General features: G+C 36.3%; 1 protein-coding gene and 1 long non-coding RNA gene across 2 annotated transcripts; one reads left to right on the top strand and one right to left on the bottom strand.

Annotated features, from left to right (window-relative positions):
* Positions 1 to 2,527: 2,527 nt before the first annotated feature.
* LOC110788330 (outer envelope pore protein 16, chloroplastic) lies at positions 2,528 to 5,463 on the bottom strand. Its single transcript, XM_021992963.2, has 6 exons — positions 5,210 to 5,463; positions 5,029 to 5,080; positions 4,452 to 4,483; positions 4,146 to 4,179; positions 3,982 to 4,049; positions 2,528 to 2,897 (listed from the first exon to the last, which is right to left on the bottom strand). Exons 1-6 carry the CDS (start codon positions 5,303 to 5,305, stop codon positions 2,754 to 2,756), a joined length of 426 nt encoding a protein of 141 aa, XP_021848655.1. The 5' UTR covers positions 5,306 to 5,463; the 3' UTR covers positions 2,528 to 2,753.
* An 8,437-nt stretch (positions 5,464 to 13,900) lies between these two features.
* LOC130463933 (uncharacterized) lies at positions 13,901 to 19,069 on the top strand. The gene is made up of 5 exons (XR_008924162.1): positions 13,901 to 14,778; positions 14,922 to 15,002; positions 15,112 to 15,274; positions 15,493 to 15,624; positions 18,518 to 19,069. It is a non-coding gene; the product is annotated as an uncharacterized lncRNA (long non-coding RNA).
* Positions 19,070 to 19,818: the final 749 nt, after the last annotated feature.

Raw genomic sequence — 19,818 nt, 5'->3', positions numbered from 1 at the left:
CCCTACATTGTTTCGCCCGTGGGCATACATCACAAATGTTTTTAGTATTCCTAATCTTATGACTCACAGGAGGAAGTAACTGCAACACTTTTTCCGACGGATGCCACATACGTTGCTGCCACAAGTCGACCACACACTCCACTGCTAGCACACGAACCCTTGGAGCCCCACGGAAAAAATATAGTCCTTCCTGTCGATCACCCACGCCAATCACCATCCTCGTCGAGCGGTCCTGAAGAACACACATTTTGTTAGTAAATTGAGCAGCACAATGTAATTCGTCACTTAATTGAGTTACAGAAATTAAATTGCAGTTCAATTTAGGCACAAATAGAACGTTATCGAGCACAAAACCATCCTCCAAGACCACCGAACCATATTGATTTGAATTTGCAGGTTGACCATCTGGTAACACAACCTGTTGATTACTCGATGTTTTGATATTTCTCAGAATTGAAATATCACCCATCACATGACGTGAGGCCCCACTGTCAACAATCCATCGTAAATCAAGATTACCTTGCAACTTGTTTGGTGGTCGTGATAAGATGTCAACAATTTGCTGGACTTGCTCCTTCGTCACACCAACAAGCTCATGATTGGTTGTCGTCACTGCTCCCTGCGATCCGCCTCCACTCGTCACAGTGGTTGTCGCCCCTGCTGTGGTATTACTCACGGCATTGGCGCGAGCGACACCACTGGTCGACGACGCTGCCCCACGAGCTCCTCTGCCTCCTCTAATCGACGTCCTGCCTCCTCGACCAGGCCCTCTACCACCTCGTTTCTTCTCATCCCACCATTCGGGAAAACCAATCAGCTGATAACAAGTTTCTTCCTCATGACCCTCACGATTGCAATGACCACAAAATCTGTCACTCGCATCTCCCGACCTCGACCGACCCTTAGTCTCGACCTTGAACGCCATGACACTCTCCTTACCTCTCGTTGCCTTGGCGCGCATGGTCTCGGTATTCATAACCGTCTGGTATGCCTCGTCGAGGCCTGGCAACGGCGATCTTGCTAACAGTTGTGCACGAATGGCTTCATAGTGATCATCTAGGCCAATTAAGAAATAGTGCAGACGATCTTCATCATGAATGTCCCCCACCTGCTTCGCTATGTTGCACGTGCAACCCGCACATATACACCTTGGAACTCGTGCATAGTGTACGTACTCCTTCCATACCTTCGACAAGCGGCCATAGTACTCCATGACGCCCTCAGACGTGCCCTGCTTGCAGCCACTCAGAGCCATCTTAATATGGCAGACCCTAGTTCCCGACACGACGCAGTACCGCGTCCTCAAATGACACCACAACTCGTGAGCAATATCAAAATCTTCCAGATTCGAACGCAAACTCTCGTCTATGGTGTTTGTGATCCAAGACACCACCATCGAATTGACCGCAATCCAATGTTTCATCTTCGTTGCGTCCGTAATGGGTTCCTTCACAGAACCATCAAGAAATCCAAATTTGAATTTTGAAATCATCGAGCGACGAACAGCTTTGGCCCATTCATCGTAGTTCGATGCTCCTCTTAGTTTCACAAGGGTGATAACAATACCGGGACCGTCGCCTGACCCGAGATAGTAGTCTAGGTCGACGGCGGCGGCGATGACCTTTGATGGTGCCTCCTCATCGGAACTCATGGTGATACTTAAGGAATGGTTAACTCCTAATCTCGATACTCAACAAGCGAAGAAATTCGCTGTTCTCAATACTCGGCTACACTCTCTCAGATTATTGCGGAAAAAAAACTAGGATTTTTAACCTAGGCTCTTGATACCATGTCAAATATTGTGTAATCTCGTATCATTCTCATTAATCACACACGTATATATAGTACAACTCAGTTACCTAAACCCTAGGTACACATTAGGTAACATACCATAGTTAGGTCTCTACAGAATATTCACAGAATAATATCTAATATCTTAACATATCTTAACATACTAGCATTTGTTTTCATATACTAGAAATAAAATAGGGTGAAAGTGAATTATGTGAATAGTGCAAAAAGTCAAAACGGTGCAAGTATTAAGGGACAGAGGGAGTATACTTAAATAGCTTACTCACATTACACATTATGGAACCATCTTAATTCTTAAGAAACTACATCCTTAACATGTAAAAATACTATACAATTAAGGATGATGTACTTTACTGTCTTTGCATTTGCTTCTTGGAAAGTAAATCATGCTACTAAACCTTTGCATTTCCATCTTGCTACCTGTATTTTTTTTTTTTTTTAACATATATTTAACCGGAATCATTTTCTTTGCACTCAGAATTTCAATTCTGAAGTTATTTAAAGAAAAACTGCATTCCAGAATCAGGACTGGATTGGTTGGTGAATGTAGTATGAATTCAGTTTATTTTTCATGGGAGAATGGGGGATAGGTTATGCCAAAGATGATACTGTTGGGGGAAACAGAGAAAATGAGACCTGGTGAAATTTGTTTGATGATCAATTAGACAGATCCCAGAATCTGGTACTCGGCCCTTTCGCAGCCAAACCAAAAACATCAAATAAAGTACTAGTTGCTCATTCATAAATATTACCAATAAAAACACAAGGTAGTTTTATTGATGAATTCCGTCTGTACGCTAGTTCTAAATGTTTGATTATTCAGGCAACCTCAAAACTACGGAAGAACAGAGACAAGATGTTCTCTTCCTTAATCCTTATCTACACAGCAGATATGGATATGGATATGGATATGGATGGCTTAATTAAGGCCTAATTAGTAATTAATAAGTGAGATAGTTGATAAACTCTGCAGCAGTTGCGACTGCACCTCCTGTGAGAGCATCCAACACGATTTTATCTTTCTCACCGCTGGTCACTGCAGACGTCAGAGCTCCAGTCAATGCACCAGCAATCATTGCGTTTTTCTGGTTATCAAAAACAAAAATGATACTCGTTAAGAAATTCAATAGCACCACGGGTTTCCATCCAAATAGAAAAGCAAGATAGTCATCAATATGAAATGAAACAAAGAAAGATCCGTTATTAAGCTATACATACATAGTCTTAATCCGTGTCAAATCATAAACAATAAAAAGAAAGCTGATTATCTTACCTTCCAAATTCAAGAAAATACATCCCTAACAAATTAGTAAACTACTTATTATGGCTTGTAAACTTTTGTCAAAAGGAGAATGTAAACCTGTCGAAGTTTAGGAAGTATTATACACTATTTAGGATGCCAATAATAAGTGGTTTTCAGGAAGTATTGTACTCTCCCTCCTCCTTAAACCCCAAAATAGAAGAAACTCAAAATACTAGAATCAGTTTGTGGTAATTCTTTCACAAGCATATGTAACCACAAAACCAATAAAGAAAAGAATTGCAAAGGGGACATGGTGGGTAGTAACTTCAAGACAACATACTAACCTCTCTGTAAAAGAAAAATAATAAATAATAAAAAGAGTGGGGAGGATTTTGTGTCAAACTAATAATATAATGTTCGAATTGGCTATTTTGTGAAAATTTTCCATGATTTTGGACAAAAAATTAAGTATCAAAAGTGTCCATAACTATGACCGAGTGTCAATGATCGAACACTTGTAAAATGAAGAATCCGAATAACTTGAATTAATTACATAACTTCAATAATGGTGCAAATTGACATTGCTTATAATTTATAAACTCAGTACAGAGTATAAGCAAAAGATACCCAGTATGAGCAGGGAAGGGAAAAACAAGAGGATTCATTGTTTATTAACTATCCTGAATATAGTGCACTATCAGTGCCTTTAAGATATGTTAAGTCTGTTTTAAGATCAGTGGAAAAAGTCTAAGTACGTGTACTTCATACAATGGACACAATGTAATGCACCTTATTCTGAAAACACGGATCAATTTTTATTTACTGCGTTCAACTCAGCATTATGTATCACTTTCTCAATCAAAACAGTAAATTGCAATGATAAATTGATAAAGATTACTTATTGATTGATTCGAGGAAGAACTTACCCAATCACTTGTGCCACGAGCCCTTCTTATTCCGTACTCCATCCCAGTATAAACACCAGCAACGGTCCCTGCAGAGTATAAAAGTAACAGCGGTCAAGTTTGGAAACAATTAACACTTCTATAATGTTTGTAGTTTGTACTGTAGAAGAAAAGTTAGCACTTACCCCAGTATGCTCCTTCTTTGCACATCTTTTTGAGCTGCAAACATATTACATATAAACATGTTTGTTAAATTTCAGGATAAATTTTTAGGATATTACAAGTAGGTTATTAACATTATCGTAGCCTAGTTGGGCCTGCATTTTCCAAGACAAGATAAAACAAAATGCACTCTGTAATAGCCATAGATATCTCTCCAAATTCGTTATCTCTTTTCTTTTTGGTTTAATTTACGAAAACCATACACGGTTTTTTAAGGCATTACAGTGTGCTCCATAATTCAAGCAACAAAAACAAAACAATAAGCTTACAGTGTGCTCAGCATCCTTAGTTGAAATACTTCCTGCCAAGACGAAAAAAAATGTGGTTAATTAGCAGATTACCAAGTGTTTACAAAACAAAGAATCCCATAATCATCCTATAATTGCAGATTATTGCTTTTATAAATACCAGTTGTGGTAAGTGGGTACAAAACAAATTACACCATAGGGTGCCTAATTCATAGTCACATTGACAATGTAATTAAAACCAGTAACGTGACAACTAAATCCGTACTAGAATGGTACATATTTCTCAACATTTCATCATCAAAAACAATTCAAGAATACAACGCAACAAAAGCGAAAATGAAGCACAAAATGAGTGGCAATTGACAACCTCTCTTATCAAAATTAACATTTAGCACATTTGTCAATTAAACATTACCAAGAATCAAATAATTGCATTAGTACAAAGGGGTGAGGATCCCGTCTCGAATTGATAGTCACGTTGATAGTGTAATTTAAACGAGTAATGCGACAACATAATTCGAACCCCTAAATCACAGACTGTCAAAATCACCACAATCGCCACACAAAAACACAGAAATTCAAAAGTAAGAGTAAGAACCTCTCTTAGCAACGTGGTATGCATCTTCAGCAACGGCTCTGGTAGCTGCAACCTGAAAATATGACAATAAAAATCAAAAACCCAGAAATAAAAACTAAACAGATTTTCGAAATTCAACCAAAGGGTAATTGAAATATAACAAAATGAAGACGAAATTAAGGACAGGGATAAAGATATTTACGGCGCCAATCTTCAAGAACCCATCAACGGTGCGGTCCAACAATGGGTTACCAGTGTCGACAACCACGTCCACCTTGGCGAAGCTGCTTCTCGGCATCTTTCTCTCTCTAACAGTTTTTCTCTCTCAAGATTGTGTGTGGGTGAGAATGTGAGAGTGAGATTGTGAGGGTGAGTGTAGTGCGGGAAATGAAGCTTGGGAAACGGTATGTAATTATAGAAGGATGATTGATGAAATTTTGAGATTTGTGATGAGATTTGAACGGCTCTTCCTAGAAATGGTCAAATTTGCCTATGTCATCATTTGGGTCCATACCAAACAAAATTACCAAGTAATAAAATATCTTATTGGATCCGAATCATATACGGGTAACGGAGTAACGGGTTGTATTTAAATTCGGTTTACATTGAGTCACATTTGGTTTATGGGCAATATTCCTATCCTGTTATAAAACTAGTCTTATATGCATGCAATGCGTGCGAATATAATAAATAAATGTGTGTTATTATATTTAAATCTGGAATAACATGTAAAAAATATAATATAAATGTTATACGTGCGATTATAAGAAACAGATAAGTTAGATAGAGTCGAATGCATATAAACAGATTGATTAAAATGGTAATAATTTATTTAAGGGGCTAGATTGATTAAAATGCTTCTTTTGGATTTTCCTATGTGTATCGTTATTGGCGCCCGTGTACGCTAATATCGCCCTCGTAATTAATGTGAAAATGCAACTATGCCCTTTTAAAAAGTTACCCCCTCCCTTAATTTTTTTTCACCACTCCCCCTCCCCCTTCGACGGCGTCCTTTTTACCTCGTCGGAAAATATTTATTCCGGCAAGATTTTTTTTTTTGTTGCCAATTTCATTAACTCATATACTTATGAAAAGTTGTGTTTATATAGAATTGTCACCCCAACGTTACTTTTGTTCATAATTCATCAATGAAGCTCAAGGTGGGGCTCATGCTGAACGATGGTGGTCGACGAAGTTAAGGGTTGTATGCATTGAAGTTAGCGTCAATGGAGGAGCAGGTAATTTTTTTAAAAAAATTTGTTATTCATGGCCGGCGCACACTTATTGCACGGCGGACCTGGGGGACGCACAAGGTTTTTGCTTGGCTCCCATGTCCGTCGTGCAATTAGTGTGCGTGGTAAAACAACAATAATTAAAAAAAATGAAAATAATTGCAAAAATTGATTTTCTCGGCTGCGCACACGAATTATGGGGCTTTCATGTCCGCCGCACGAAGCCCGTGCGCCAGTGACATGGGAGTGGTGCACAACATCTGCACGACCCACATGTCACCGGCGCACGCTGTGCGCGGCGGACATGGAAGCCCGCAATTCGTATGCGCTACCTTCAACTTGAAAAAGAATCAACACCAAAAGCCTCATGTGTCGCTGTTATGGTTGTTAGTCGTCTGGTCGCGTCCTCTTGTGAATTTCGAAGGTGAAGGGGAGGAGCAGTGAAGGAGGGGAGGGGGGCGGAAAACAGAGAGGGTAGGACGAAGTACACGGACGGATAAACAAAAAGGGGATCTATGAATTTAAGGGGAGGCTGCGATTTTCTGTCGGTCGGGGTTCTTCTTGGTGGTCGGAAAACGAGGAGGAGGAGAGGTGGCCGACAGATGTGGAGGGTGAGGAAGGTGAAGAAGGGGAGGGGGTCAATTTCTTTGTAAGGGTAAACTCGTACTTTTCGGTAATAAATTAAGGCAATTTTAGCGTATCAGGGCGTCGATTGAAAATCTCATTTTCCTATTGGGTAGTTTGTCATTGTATTCTCTATTCTATACGTGTGGAAGATATTTTTGTAATCCAAAGGGGACACCAAAAGTGGATTACTAGCTAATATAACCTCAGCTCGTAACTTATATAATAGAGATCATCATTGTTAGATACATTTTTGTCGGGTCACTTCGAAAAGATGGGTCAAATTCAAGTGGGGTAAAATCCAGTTCTAGAGCAAGGTAATCGAATACGTGTCAGTTTTACCAAGTCTCTTTTTATTTTTATTTTATTTTATTTTTTTAAAATAAAAATAAATAAAATCTACTCCATACATTTTGTGGTTCAATTATCATTCTTTTTATTAAAAAGAAATGAGCTATAGAGGTTATGGAGTGTTTCACTTATTTTTTCAATTAAAAAAGAGAGTGGGAGCAATCTTTTTAGGCCCTATTCTTCTGAAATTTGTTTGGCTGAACTGAACTTAACTTAACTTAACTGAACTAATCTAAATGGAACTGAATAAATAGTAAATAATAAATAAGGAACAATGAGTAATAAGTAATAAATAATTAATAACTAATAACTAATAACTAATAATTTAATAATTAATAATTAATAATTAATAATTCTTTCCTTCAAAAAAACAATAAACAATTATACAATATGACGGAGGGATAATATATGTATCAAGATCTCTCAAAGTCTTGATACCCTTATTTCTCGCATTCTACCAAATCACAATCACCAAAAATAAACATTCTACAAAATCATTTTTATCTATTGTAAAAAGGGGAGAGATCGTTATTGGAAGCATTCAAAATTGTTCAATTCATGATTCATCGATGCCAACAGAGAATGGGCTTAGACTGTATAATTGAATTATGTTTGCATTACGTGCCGCCAAAAAATAATTTAGGTGCATGATCAAATAAAAATTGATACAGGCCCAAAATTCACCCATTTCGATCCAAATAAATGACTCAATCCAGCAGAGATCTGCACCTTTTATAAGTTATAACAATGATGGCAAATAGTACAACTTTCCAAGCCCAGTAACAGTTTAGAAACATTCTATAACAGTTAGAAGTGTTTTGGGCCAACATTATAAAAGAAGCCGCCGGGTCAAATGTTTCGCGGACTACTCGAGCTCGACTCGACTAGGTCAAAACTCGGGTCGAATGAGCTCCGGTCGTTTTTTTTTTGTGTGTGTGTGTGTAAATAAATCACAAAGGACATACCAAATTACAAATGGACGGGGCAATTGAGACTCATTGTTGATGAGGTGCCCTATCGGGTCGGAACCCCGCACGAGTCAACCCTCCCGAATTAGCAGGCTAGACACTTTAGGAGTGGGGAGATATTAAGGGAAATTCTCTCTCATAGTGCCTCTTTTGGGGATTGAACCCTCAACCTTTTGGTTGAAAGGTGAAATCATTTTCATTAGGCCAAGGCATTGCTTGATCGTAGTAAAACTTACTCCATTATAAACTGGTTCTTTTTTATAAGTGTACCTTTATAACATGATACTCCGTAATAACTAATAAAAATATACGTGCTCATTATCAACACTTTCTTGAGTTGAATCAAGCATAATTCGAGTCGAGCTCGGTTTTGAATTTTCGAACTTGAGTCAAGCTTCAAATTTTCAAGCCGAGTGGAGTTCGAGTTCACGAGTTCTTATCGAGTCAAGTTCAAATTGACGAGCTCAACTCGCATTTTAAGTACCCTAGCTAGGTTTTAATTAGACAGATCTCTAGTTACGTTGAACTCTATATGAACCCGGAAACACATAAAATTTTATCACTACTCTATAAACATAGGGCAAATACTAGTTTGTTAAAGATAAAAACATAGCTATCTCAAGTTGGTTGTTGCAGACTAAAACAATAGCGTGACTCATTTTTGTGGTGTGTTTTCAGATAAGAATTGAAGCATCTCCGCACTCACTGATTAATAGTCATCAGCACTAAGGCTCGCTGTTACGCCTAACATGTCCAAAATTACTAACCTTAAAGTTTAAACCACCACAAAAAGATTTCTTTCTTTTATTTATTTTCATTCAATTTCATTCCTAGTATAGAGACGCATTGGTGATTATACTACTCCGTAATACGTAAGGTAAACTATAGTCATATGAAATGTGTAAGATACTACACTTCGTAAGTCTTGCTTATCTACAATTAAAGATATGAGTATACTAGTACGTCTTAATTTATAGCTTTACAATATCAAATTTCTATATGAAGTATAATTCTTCGCTTCTTGCTTATCTACAATTAAAAATATGATATTTTGAAAGTATACATTGACACCCATAAAAATCAAAACGTTATAAGTAAAAGTGAATGGAGAAATTATAAGATTCATACCTATACACTTCGTATTATCTTGGATTTTAAGTTTTATTCATTTGAGCTGAGCTATGAAGCCTATGGCTATATATATATATGACATTCTACCATTTCTACATCCCATTGGGACATTGGGTTATCGGCCATCACGTTCACGCGGATCCAAAGTTTCCACTAATATTCCAATACACATACAATTTAAGCTTATGTAGGCTCTGTTTGGTAGAGCGTAAAACGTTTTTATTGTAAAATTGTTTTTCATGAAAAACATTTTTCAAGAGAAAATACAATTCCAAACTAGTTTTCCTTTGTTTGGTAACTTAAAGGAAAATAGGAGAAATTTGTGAAGAATGAGGGAAGAAAGGAGAGGGAGGTAAGGAGGAAAGAATGAAAAGTGGTTTCCCTCCCTTTCAAATGGAAATGGGTTTTCCACCTTTGAGAGAGTTATGGAAAATTGTTTTCCATTTCTTCCCCAACCAAACAACGTAAAATGATTGAAAAGGGAAAATCGTTTTCCATGAAAACGTTTTATGCCCTACCAAACGGAGCCGTAATGATGAGGAAATTAGTACAACTATTCAGCAATCTTTTCAACATGGAATTCATTCATACTACCAAATATGGGCCTACATAGCTATGGACTACCAAGACCGTCTTAGATTTTTCGGAGGAATATTCAAAATTTGAGCCCCTAAACATAAATATATAACCCACGGGAAATATATACTCTATATTCAATCATCAAAAAAAAAAGTGGGATTTTCTTGGTTTGAGGGTGCCATAGTAATTTGATCAATGTTCTGTAACAAAAAAACTAGTACTTATATGAAGTAGGCTTTCTTGATTTGGAGCACAATAAAATAAGGGGACGGAAGCTGATACATATACCCCTGGGTACGTATGAAATAGTGTCATAACCTGGGTTCCTATTGGTTGTTTTCACATAAGTAACCTCACATGGGATTTAAATTTAAATCTAAAAATATATCAACTCCACATGAAATTTATAAATCTAAATCAATCACAGCCTAAGATATGGCATTATTCCATACCCAGGGGGTATATGTAGTATTTTCGACAGTTGAGAGATATAGTACTTGCTTTTGTTTTGTTTTTTGATTCGCAAAAGCAAAATTAGGTTGTGCCTACACAAGAAGCACTAAACCTAAAATGTGAATCGAAATACAAGGTCGCAAAACCAGCTCCTTCGCGACAATTCACGCCTTATCTCCTCAGCAAACAAAGAAACTTCATGTAACCCTTTGCGAGGGCCAAGATAAATTGTACTGTAGATGATTGTATAGTACTCCCTCCGTCCCGGAATACTCGACCCGGTTTGACCGGCACAGAGTTTAAGGGACTTGAATTGACTTATTTAATTTAATAGGTAATAGTTGATAGTGGGGTATTATTTTAATGTAGTTAGTGGGAGATGGGTTAAGAGGTGGGGTTGGGGGAGAGTAGGGGTTGAATTTTTAATTATTTTTTGTATGGAGTAGGGGGTAGGTGGGTTAATAGGGGTGGAGTGAGAAATAATATAATATTGTTAGAATATTTCCATTTTTAAAAACAGGTCAAGTATTAAGGGACGGCCCGATAAGGAAAACAGGTCAAGTATTCCGGGACGGAGGGAGTATGTGCTTTTCTAATTTGTATATTTGGTGGGGAGAAGGGGGACTAGGGGAGAAGTGGATAAGTGTCTACTGGCCAAATGAATAGTTTGATCATTTGATAGGTTTACCCAAAGTAGCTACAGTTGAAAGTAGTGTCGAGCCAAAGAAAAATATTACCTAATAAAAATTATGCTCTTCCAATGGATGTGCATTTTAACATTGTTGAATATAACGCAAAGTGTATGTTTTAAACGCTACTGTTTGTGAAAATAGGTTTGTCTCACATTGGTAGAAATATAAAGTGTGGATTTTCAAGTCCAGTAATTAATGAAAAGTGGATTATCTCGCACTAAAAGAAAAAATAATGTTTCCCTTGTTTAAATATGAGAAAGTGTTGTATGTATACTTTGAAGTACTTTTCCTAGTGGTTTGGGCTAAAAGGGGCATCCATGTACGATGTCGTCTTCTAAGACAATGTTTTATATCACGTCGCAGCTTTACATGCATACATCAAATATTCGGCCCACATTTCCTTAATTATTTTTGGTTCCTTATTTTTGGATTTTACATTATTATTTCCTACGTACAGTTCATATTTGTTAATTGTGTTATTTTGCTTTATAATTAATATATCGGATTTTTCACCAAATGCCCTCGAGGTTTACTTTAATGCACCAAGTACCCCTAAACTTTCCAGAATGCACCAAATACCCCTGACGTTTAAAACAATATCATCAAATACCCTTGAGGCTGACAGACGTTAAGTCTCCGTTAGCGTGTGTTTACTTTTTTGCCCTTACTCAACCCATTTCTCTATTAATCCTAATATTAAACCTTAATTAAATGAATTAAACCCCTAAAATAATTAATTAACTATTATCTTAAAAAAAAAAAAAAAAAACCCAAAACATCTGTTGGGCTTCCTCTTCACTTCTGTCCTCTGCTAAACGCCATCATCATCATCCTCTTCTTATCCACCATTGTCAAAACTCGAACCTCCACATCCAGACCAACCCCTCCCCCTTTTTGCTTGCTACATACGTCGGCCAACTGCATCCCTTAGACCAATGCTAATTTCTATTAGTTGAAACCAATTTCCCCAAACCACCAAATCCAACCACCACGGCTCCGCCGCTTCCGACATTTGAACACCATCCCTCAACCACCGATCATTACTTCAATCGTACCTAGTTTTCTCATATCCAAGTCAAAATTTATCAATTTTTCAGATCAACAAAAAAAAGTGAAATTGACGAAAATCCCAATTGAATCAAATTGATTTTTTGCTAGGTTTAAGCTACAATGTTCGGTGATTTTTTTGGGTGCTCACAGTCGGCTACCTCGGGTTTTCCAAGCACCACAACTTGCATCATATCACAAGTTTTAATCTGGTTTCTTTCCTTTTGAATCCCAGAAATCTGCATCACCATTGTTGAAATTTCAAGAGAAAATTCGAGATACCCAGATGAAAATTAAAGCTCATTAAGTATATAATTCGATATACAATTCAGTCTTTTTTGTGCGAAATTGCTTTGGATTTGCTCAAAAAATCCCGACGAATTTTGGGTTTGGGCTTCACTACAAGGATGGGTGGAAGAGAAAAGAAGAGAGGAGACCGAAAATGCAGATCGAAGAAAGAGGATAGTGGGTGGAGATTTCTGGCTAGCAACAAACAATAGTAGTGGATGGCTGCGACATTTGAAGAAATTGGTGGATAATTGATGATTTGGATTCAAGTTGAGGAAGGGGAAAGAATAAAGAAAAATGAGGAAAAGAAATGTTAACGGAAAAGTTAACGGAATAGACGGAAAATGGTCAATAAGGGTATTTGATGATATTGTTTTAAATGTCAGGGGTATTTGGTGCATTTTGGAAAGTTTAGGGGTACTTGGTGCATTAAAGTAAACCTCGAGGGCATTTGGTGAAAAATCCGTTAATATATATACATACGAGCATCATGCACATGCGCCAATAGTACGCTAAATTTTGCTGAAACATACCAACCATATTTATCCCGACCCAAACCTAATGATTCAAGAACCATGCAAGGGATAAAGATAATTCGGTAGGCATGATGATATATTTGCATGTTGCGAGGAAACTTCTCAAGGAGTAGTAGTTGAATGCCTAGTTGATAGAAAGTAGGAAGCCCAAAGTTATTGAAGTGCTCTAGTGTGAAATACATGTTTAACTTATTATCTCCAAACACAATCATCTTTGTACTTGCATATAATTGCATCACTTACCTAAATCCACTTCTAGTTATTGAAAAAGATGAGCAAGTGATGAAATGTTACGTTGGGAAGTGTGATTGGCTTTTGTTTTTATCACAAACAACTGATTGGGTAGCTAGCAAAGTAATTAAAAACAAATAAAACAGACAATTAGAGTAAGACTTATCACACTTCATAAATTAATGATTATTAATTGCTAGCATGACGTACGTAGAACACCAATTATGCAGAGGGTGGCATAGGATATTACACAAATCTCAATTATATTTTCTTTTTGTTCGAGGTGAAAGAAAGTGCAAGTCTAGCCACACACCCCACACATGTTCTTCATTCTTTATATTACTATTAATTATATTCATTTTGGTTGCTATAAATTGGATACAAGTTCTTGGAAAAAGTTGTCAAATGCATTCCTTTTAAAGGAATAGATCTCTTATATATATATATATGTATATATATATAGCGCTAATAATGATAATACCAATAATAAATAAATAAAACAACAACAACAATAATAATAATAATAATAACTAAAAAAATATTTGAGTGGGGGCCTAGATTGTATCTCGGCTTACCACTAACTATTTGTAAAATATTTGACTTTATTCGCATTTGATTTATTATTATAATAATGATGATAATAGTAATTGTAATCTAAAAATAAAATAATAAAATAATAATAAGGACAATTTGTTTTTTACCACCTATAAAAATCGAAAAATTGTTTTTTACCACCTAAAAAGCTAAAACTTGTATTTTACCACCTAAAAAAAAGTAAACTTGTTTTTTGCCACCTGAAAAACGAAAAAATAGATGAAATCTTTATGCGTGACTTCCTATTACAATTCCCCTTCAATTTTTTACCCCCACTTTGTGATTTTCTTTAACTCTTTCACCTTTATATCTTTATTTTTATTAAATTTTATTAATTTAATGAATTAATAGTGGTGTAAAATTATGTGAATTTATGGAAGATAAAAAAGTGGGGGAAAAGAAGAGAGTCAAATACATGAAATAGTTGAAGAAGAGAACATATCATAAATATTACCATTATTGTGGCCTTCCACATAACATTTTCATCTATTTTTCCATTAATCAGGTGGTAAAAAACAAGTTTTAAAAAAAAATAGGTGGTAAAATACAAGTTTTAGTTTTTTAGGTGGTAAAAAATAATATTTTGTTTTTTTAGGTGGTAAAAAACAATTTATCCTAATCCTACCCCTTTAAAAAGCAAGGAGTGCCTTCCAAACTCCCCCTTAAGAATAGTGGAATGACCTCCATACCCTTACATTCCTTCAGGATTTACCGATATGCCATTTCCTTTCCTTACACACATGATCGGCCAACTGTCTGTTTTCATTAAGCAAGAACCCCTTCTCCCACTTCTCTGCTTCAGTGCTTCCTTTCTTCTTTCTTTCACCCGTGTTTCAACAAACCCTAGCTCTGTCCCCATCTTCTCTCTCCTCCCCCATTCTTCTTTATCTCTCCTTCATTGTTCTGTCTTGCTACATCCATCTTCTGATATTCCAACCAATATGTTTTCTCTCACCTTCTAACTCCTCTACTGCTTTCAGAATGCTTCCCATTTTCTATCTGCTACTAATATATCTTCTGTTCAGGATTCATCACGGCAAGAACGGTTAGGTCTATTAAATATTCTCCTATCCATCAACCGTTTATGCCAAGTTTTCTTAATTTATAGATAGTTTTGGGGTTTAATGGTCGGATTTAGGATTTATGTAGAGTTCTTAAAATTTAGGGTTTTTATCTGGGGTTTAACAGAAATACGAAAGGAATGAAACCCGAGAAGCCAAGACAATTCCATGGCGAGCTCTTGACCCGTTTTCCTGCAAGGTATCAAAGGTCATGATCTTTCTTTTTCGCCCTTTTCTATATGGGAAGTTAATTTTTTTATTGTTTTATTTGTTGATTAATTCTGAGTTTGTTACTAATTTGGGGAAAATATATCCAGAAAGATAAACGAAGAAAATGAGGCATTGGTTGTGGCATTGAATACCGAGAGTTTGCGGAAATCCTCAATCATTGCCACAGTTTCCTTCTCGAATTCAAGTTAGATTTATGAGAATTGAAGACGTTAATAAGTGAATAACAATTCAAAGAATGGTGACATTAAGGTATGTTTTTATTCTAATTGAGGATTACATATTTATAATTTCTAGGATCTTTACTCAAAAATGAAATTAGGGATTTCTGAAATTCCTGAAATTTGTACGAATTGGATGAATAACACCAATTATCCCAATTTCTGCAAGTTTTGGATAAGCACCTGCCTCTCTATTCCCAATTTAACATATACACTTTATTTGCTAATTATTATTTGTTTATTTCACAGATAATTCAAAATCTCAGTGGTTCTCATTACAGCTCCTTTTAAATTCTACGGAGTACTGCATAAGGTGGGATAAAGAGATATAAGGGGGGATTGCACTTTTCTTTTTCTGGATTCTAACTTACTAAAAGAATTGTAAGTTTTCTTCTTATGTTTATAATTTCATTTCATTTTTAATGTTGTTGACGATTTACTGTTTTATTTGAGCTTTGTAATTCATTTGTGTTTCAATGTTTGTGAAACTTGGACGTACACCAGCTATTGAGAGAAATATAGGATTACAATTTTTGCATTATTGTACTGTAATATGAATGAGGTCCTGATTTTTCCAATAAGGTGGCTGGGGTTTATGCAAGTGTGTTTGATGTTTATTTTTTTGATAGTAAAATGAAATGAAATATCTGAAAGAATGCCCATTTCTGAAAATCGTTCCACTACACGAAAATGACTATTTAGCGACGGATTTTTGTAACCGTACAAATATCGGTTGCTAAATTACTACTGGTCAAGTGTCAGTCGCCACTTTGGTACGGAAGTATTTTCGGTCCCTATTTAGCTTCGGATTATCATTCAGTCACAACAATCTGTAACAAATTACCTACCAAGCATACGTTGGTCACTAATTATTTACTGAAATAATTTTAGTCACTATTTAATTACCAACAAAATTCCAGTCACAAATTTTAGTCACTAAATAGTTACAGAAATACTTTTTAGTCACTATTTTGATATAGAACAATTTCAATCCCCATATAGCGACAGACACGATTTCAGTCGCAATACGTTAGTCACAAAACAAGGACTAGCTAATTTTCTGTCACTTATTAGTTACAGTTAATGTTCTGTCACAAATTCCAGTCGCAATTTTATTACCAACTAAATTTCAGTCACTAATTAAACATTGAATAACTTATGGTCCCTATTCCACTACGAAGATAATATTGACTATAGATTTTTGATTGAAATAAGACATGAGTGTGCTTGTACGTACTGTAGGCACAAAAAATTCGGTTTTTTCATGAAATACCCCCGAGCTTTACAAAAACGCACCAAATACCCTCGCGTGTTTCGATTCACATAATATACCCCTACTTATCCGTACTGTTCATGAGATGCACCTAACAGTTAACGGCGTTAGTCTACCGTTAGTGGAGTTTTACTATTTTGCCCTTAATTGTGTTATGAACCCCATTTACTTACCTTCCCTTTGGCAGAAACTCAAAAAAAAAATCTCATATTCTTCTATTTCTCTCTCCTCTCCCCTGTTCTTCAAGCTTCAACCTACTCGAAACCCAGTAATTCTGGGTAGATCCGTCCGATCTCATATTTTTTTATTTCTCTCTCCTCGCCGGCGGAGGCCGATCTCTGGTCGCCGGCAGTGATCCGGAGGATCACTTAAATCAGATGCTGATGGTGGTCGACTTGGCTTCGCGGAGGGTGGTCGTTTTCCGGTGGCCGCATTGGGAAGGTTGTCGATTCTCCGGTGGCGCGGAAGTTTCGCGGCGGTGTGTTGGCTGGGAGGGGGTTGTTGATGGCTGCGACAGTAGGGTGGTGGTTGCTGATGGATGCGACGGGGGTGGTGGAATCTGGGTGGTCTTTCGCATCCACGGATAGGTTTGCTGGCGCGGGTGGTTGCTCTTGTGTTGGCTGGGTCGGGTATTTTAGTCCAGCTTGATCCACCACTTGAGTTTCTGTGACATTAAGCAAATACTAAACTGCTCCTAGATCTCCCTTGAACTTGTAGAAACTCCGTACACAAGCTCGTGTCCTCAAGAATCCCAAACCAAATTTTTTATGGAATTCTCAACGGACTCCCGCGCTGAAAGAAAAGTTCCATTCCCCACAGGTTCATGGTTCGGTCCTCTCCACACTTCAATCTGTTCCTTCATAAGCGTAACTGGGATACATGGCACCAAGTCATGATAAAAAATTTGGTGACAAACAACCAGAGATTCAGAGGAATTAACTAATCTGTCATTTGAAAAATTGGTTGTTGCCATTATTTTGTTGGTGTAGACTGTAGAGTGTACTTAGATGTTGCTTACTTGCTGGTATAGTACTTGGGACCCATTTGTTTCATAAATATTGAAGTGGTAAAATTGGGAACTTGACATGGAATTTGATCGGTAGCATTGCAACTGATTTGGTGGAGTTTTGGGAAAGAGCTAGAAGATTAGGATTGACGACAGGTAGCTCCTATAAGTTTAAAAGGTTAATACGAATGAAGTAAATCATTCATTCTAAGCGTCTGACCTGTAAATACTACACCAAAAAATCGCACTGATTTGGTGGTGGAGTTTTAAACTTGACTAATGCACTGATCGATATGTACACCAACAACATAATTCAATTCAATCAATTTCTTATTGGATTTGTTGTTTGATCATTTCAATTTTCTTTGATTATTACTTCTATTTTTGTTTTATGTTTAACTTTTAGGTTGATTAATTTGATTAATTAGGTGAACAATTTGTGGAAATCAAATTCTGCAGTTTAAAACCAGTTTGAGTATTTGGTGCAACTTAGTTTCCAAATAGGTGTATATTGTGCAATAGGTTTATAAATAGGGGTATTCTGTGAATTATAAACACGACTTAACGGAGGACTAACGGAAGGTCGGTTTAGGGGTATTTGGTGCAAACTTGGAAAAAAATAGGGGTATATTATGTGAATCGAAACACGCGAGGGTATTTGGTGCGTTTTTGCAAACCTCGGGGGTATTTCATGAAAAAACCGCAAAAAATTTGTCCACGTGCCACGTTGGATATTATTTGGGTCAAAAGTCAAAGTATTGACTCGAAAATCATTTGACGATTTATTAAATTAATTGATTTGGATTCTCATATTAATTTAGCCAATTTTAGTTATTTTAATAAAACCCAGATATTTTTAATGCTTAAACCTGACAAAATAGGTTAAACTGCTATAAACGGGTCATGACTATTAAGTCCGATTCAAGAAGCCCAAAACACATAAAACCCTAAAACCTCTTGCACTCTATAAATACAAGATTTCCATCTCATTTCAGGGGGGGAGGAGAAATAGACGGCAAAATCTAAAGTTCTCAAATCTCTCTCTGCCTGTCAAGTTATATAAAACTCTCTCCCTAGAAGAAGAACAACAGGCACTCAAATCAAACGTGCCGTTCCATTCTAGAAGATCAACCTTGGACGAGATCAAGCTCGAAGGCCCTTATTCAAGAAGATCAAACAACCCGTTCGCGAGCAACATCAAATCGACATCAAATTATCCTGGTGGAAGAAGAACAACAAACATACAAAATGACGTGCCGTTCTATTCTACACCAACATTCTTGAACGAGATCAAGCCCGAAGTCCCTTATTCAAGAATCAAATACAATCAGTTCGCGAACCAAATCAAATCAGTTTGTGAGCCAAGTCAAATTCAACGTGGAGATCGAATCAGAGGAACAAATATTAGAGATTGTACCCGAAATACATAAATCAATAAAATATATTTTGTTCACATTATTTTGAGTTTATTACTTTTATAGACTCTGAAATTTGTGTTTACACGTACGTATAAAGTCAATACAAACACGAATTTAACCAAACTATATATTCACGTACGACACGTCAAGTTAAACATATGTAATCTTGCACTACAAAAATGAGAGCCTTTTAGAAACAAAATTTGGCAACTGAGTTATGTACCGTTGCTAAATAGAAACTTATAGTTTTTTTTTTGGTTGCCAAGTTAAAATGTTAACAACGATAATTTTATTTGTTGCCATTGAAAACCATTTTTCTTACTATTTGTTGCTAGATGGCATCATATTTCTTATTTATAGCCATTTAGCAACCAACTACGGAAACATGTATTTGATTTGTTGCAAATGGAAACAAATTATCTTTAATATTTGTTGCTAGATGATATCATAGTTTTGATTTGTTTCCATTTAGTAACAAAACATGGCAACGAGTACTTGATTTGTTGTCATTAGAAACAAGTCATTTTTCTATTTGTTGCTAAAATAGGGAATCATAGTTTTTGAAAAATAAATAAAATAAATAAATTAGATTTAGCAACACAATGTGAAAACGAATGTTTGATTTGTTGCCATTGAAAATAAGTTATTTTACTATCCGTTGCTAACATGGCATCATATTCTTATTTTATGTTAAAATTTGTTGCTAAGTTATATGTACATTTTCCATGAGTCATGGAAAGTTCGTTTAATCCATTTTAGCAACCAACTATGGAAACATGCATTTGATTTGTTGCAAAAGGAAACACATTATTTTTAGTATTTGTTGCGAGATGGCATCATAGTTTTGATTTGTTTCCATTTAGTAACAAAACATGGCA

This window comes from Spinacia oleracea, chromosome 6 (assembly GCF_020520425.1).
Source record: "Spinacia oleracea cultivar Varoflay chromosome 6, BTI_SOV_V1, whole genome shotgun sequence".
Lineage (NCBI taxonomy): Eukaryota > Viridiplantae > Streptophyta > Magnoliopsida > Caryophyllales > Amaranthaceae > Spinacia > Spinacia oleracea.
The sequence above is the reverse complement of the archived record's forward strand: the minus strand, read 5'-3'. Positions and strand labels throughout refer to the sequence as shown.

What these genes read in the sequence shown, in the direction of transcription:
- LOC110788330 (XM_021992963.2), bottom strand. Translation starts at nt 5,305, where the DNA reads ATGCCGAGAAGCAGCTTCGCCAAGGTGGACGTGGTTGTCGACACTGGT. An exon ending in GGTTCTTGAAGATTGGCGCC is followed by an intron (nt 5,081 to 5,209) that starts GTAAATATCTTT and finishes TCATATTTTCAG; the next exon opens with GTTGCAGCTACCAGAGCCGT. An exon ending in CTAAGGATGCTGAGCACACT is followed by an intron (nt 4,180 to 4,451) that starts GTAAGCTTATTG and finishes ATATGTTTGCAG; the next exon opens with CTCAAAAAGATGTGCAAAGA.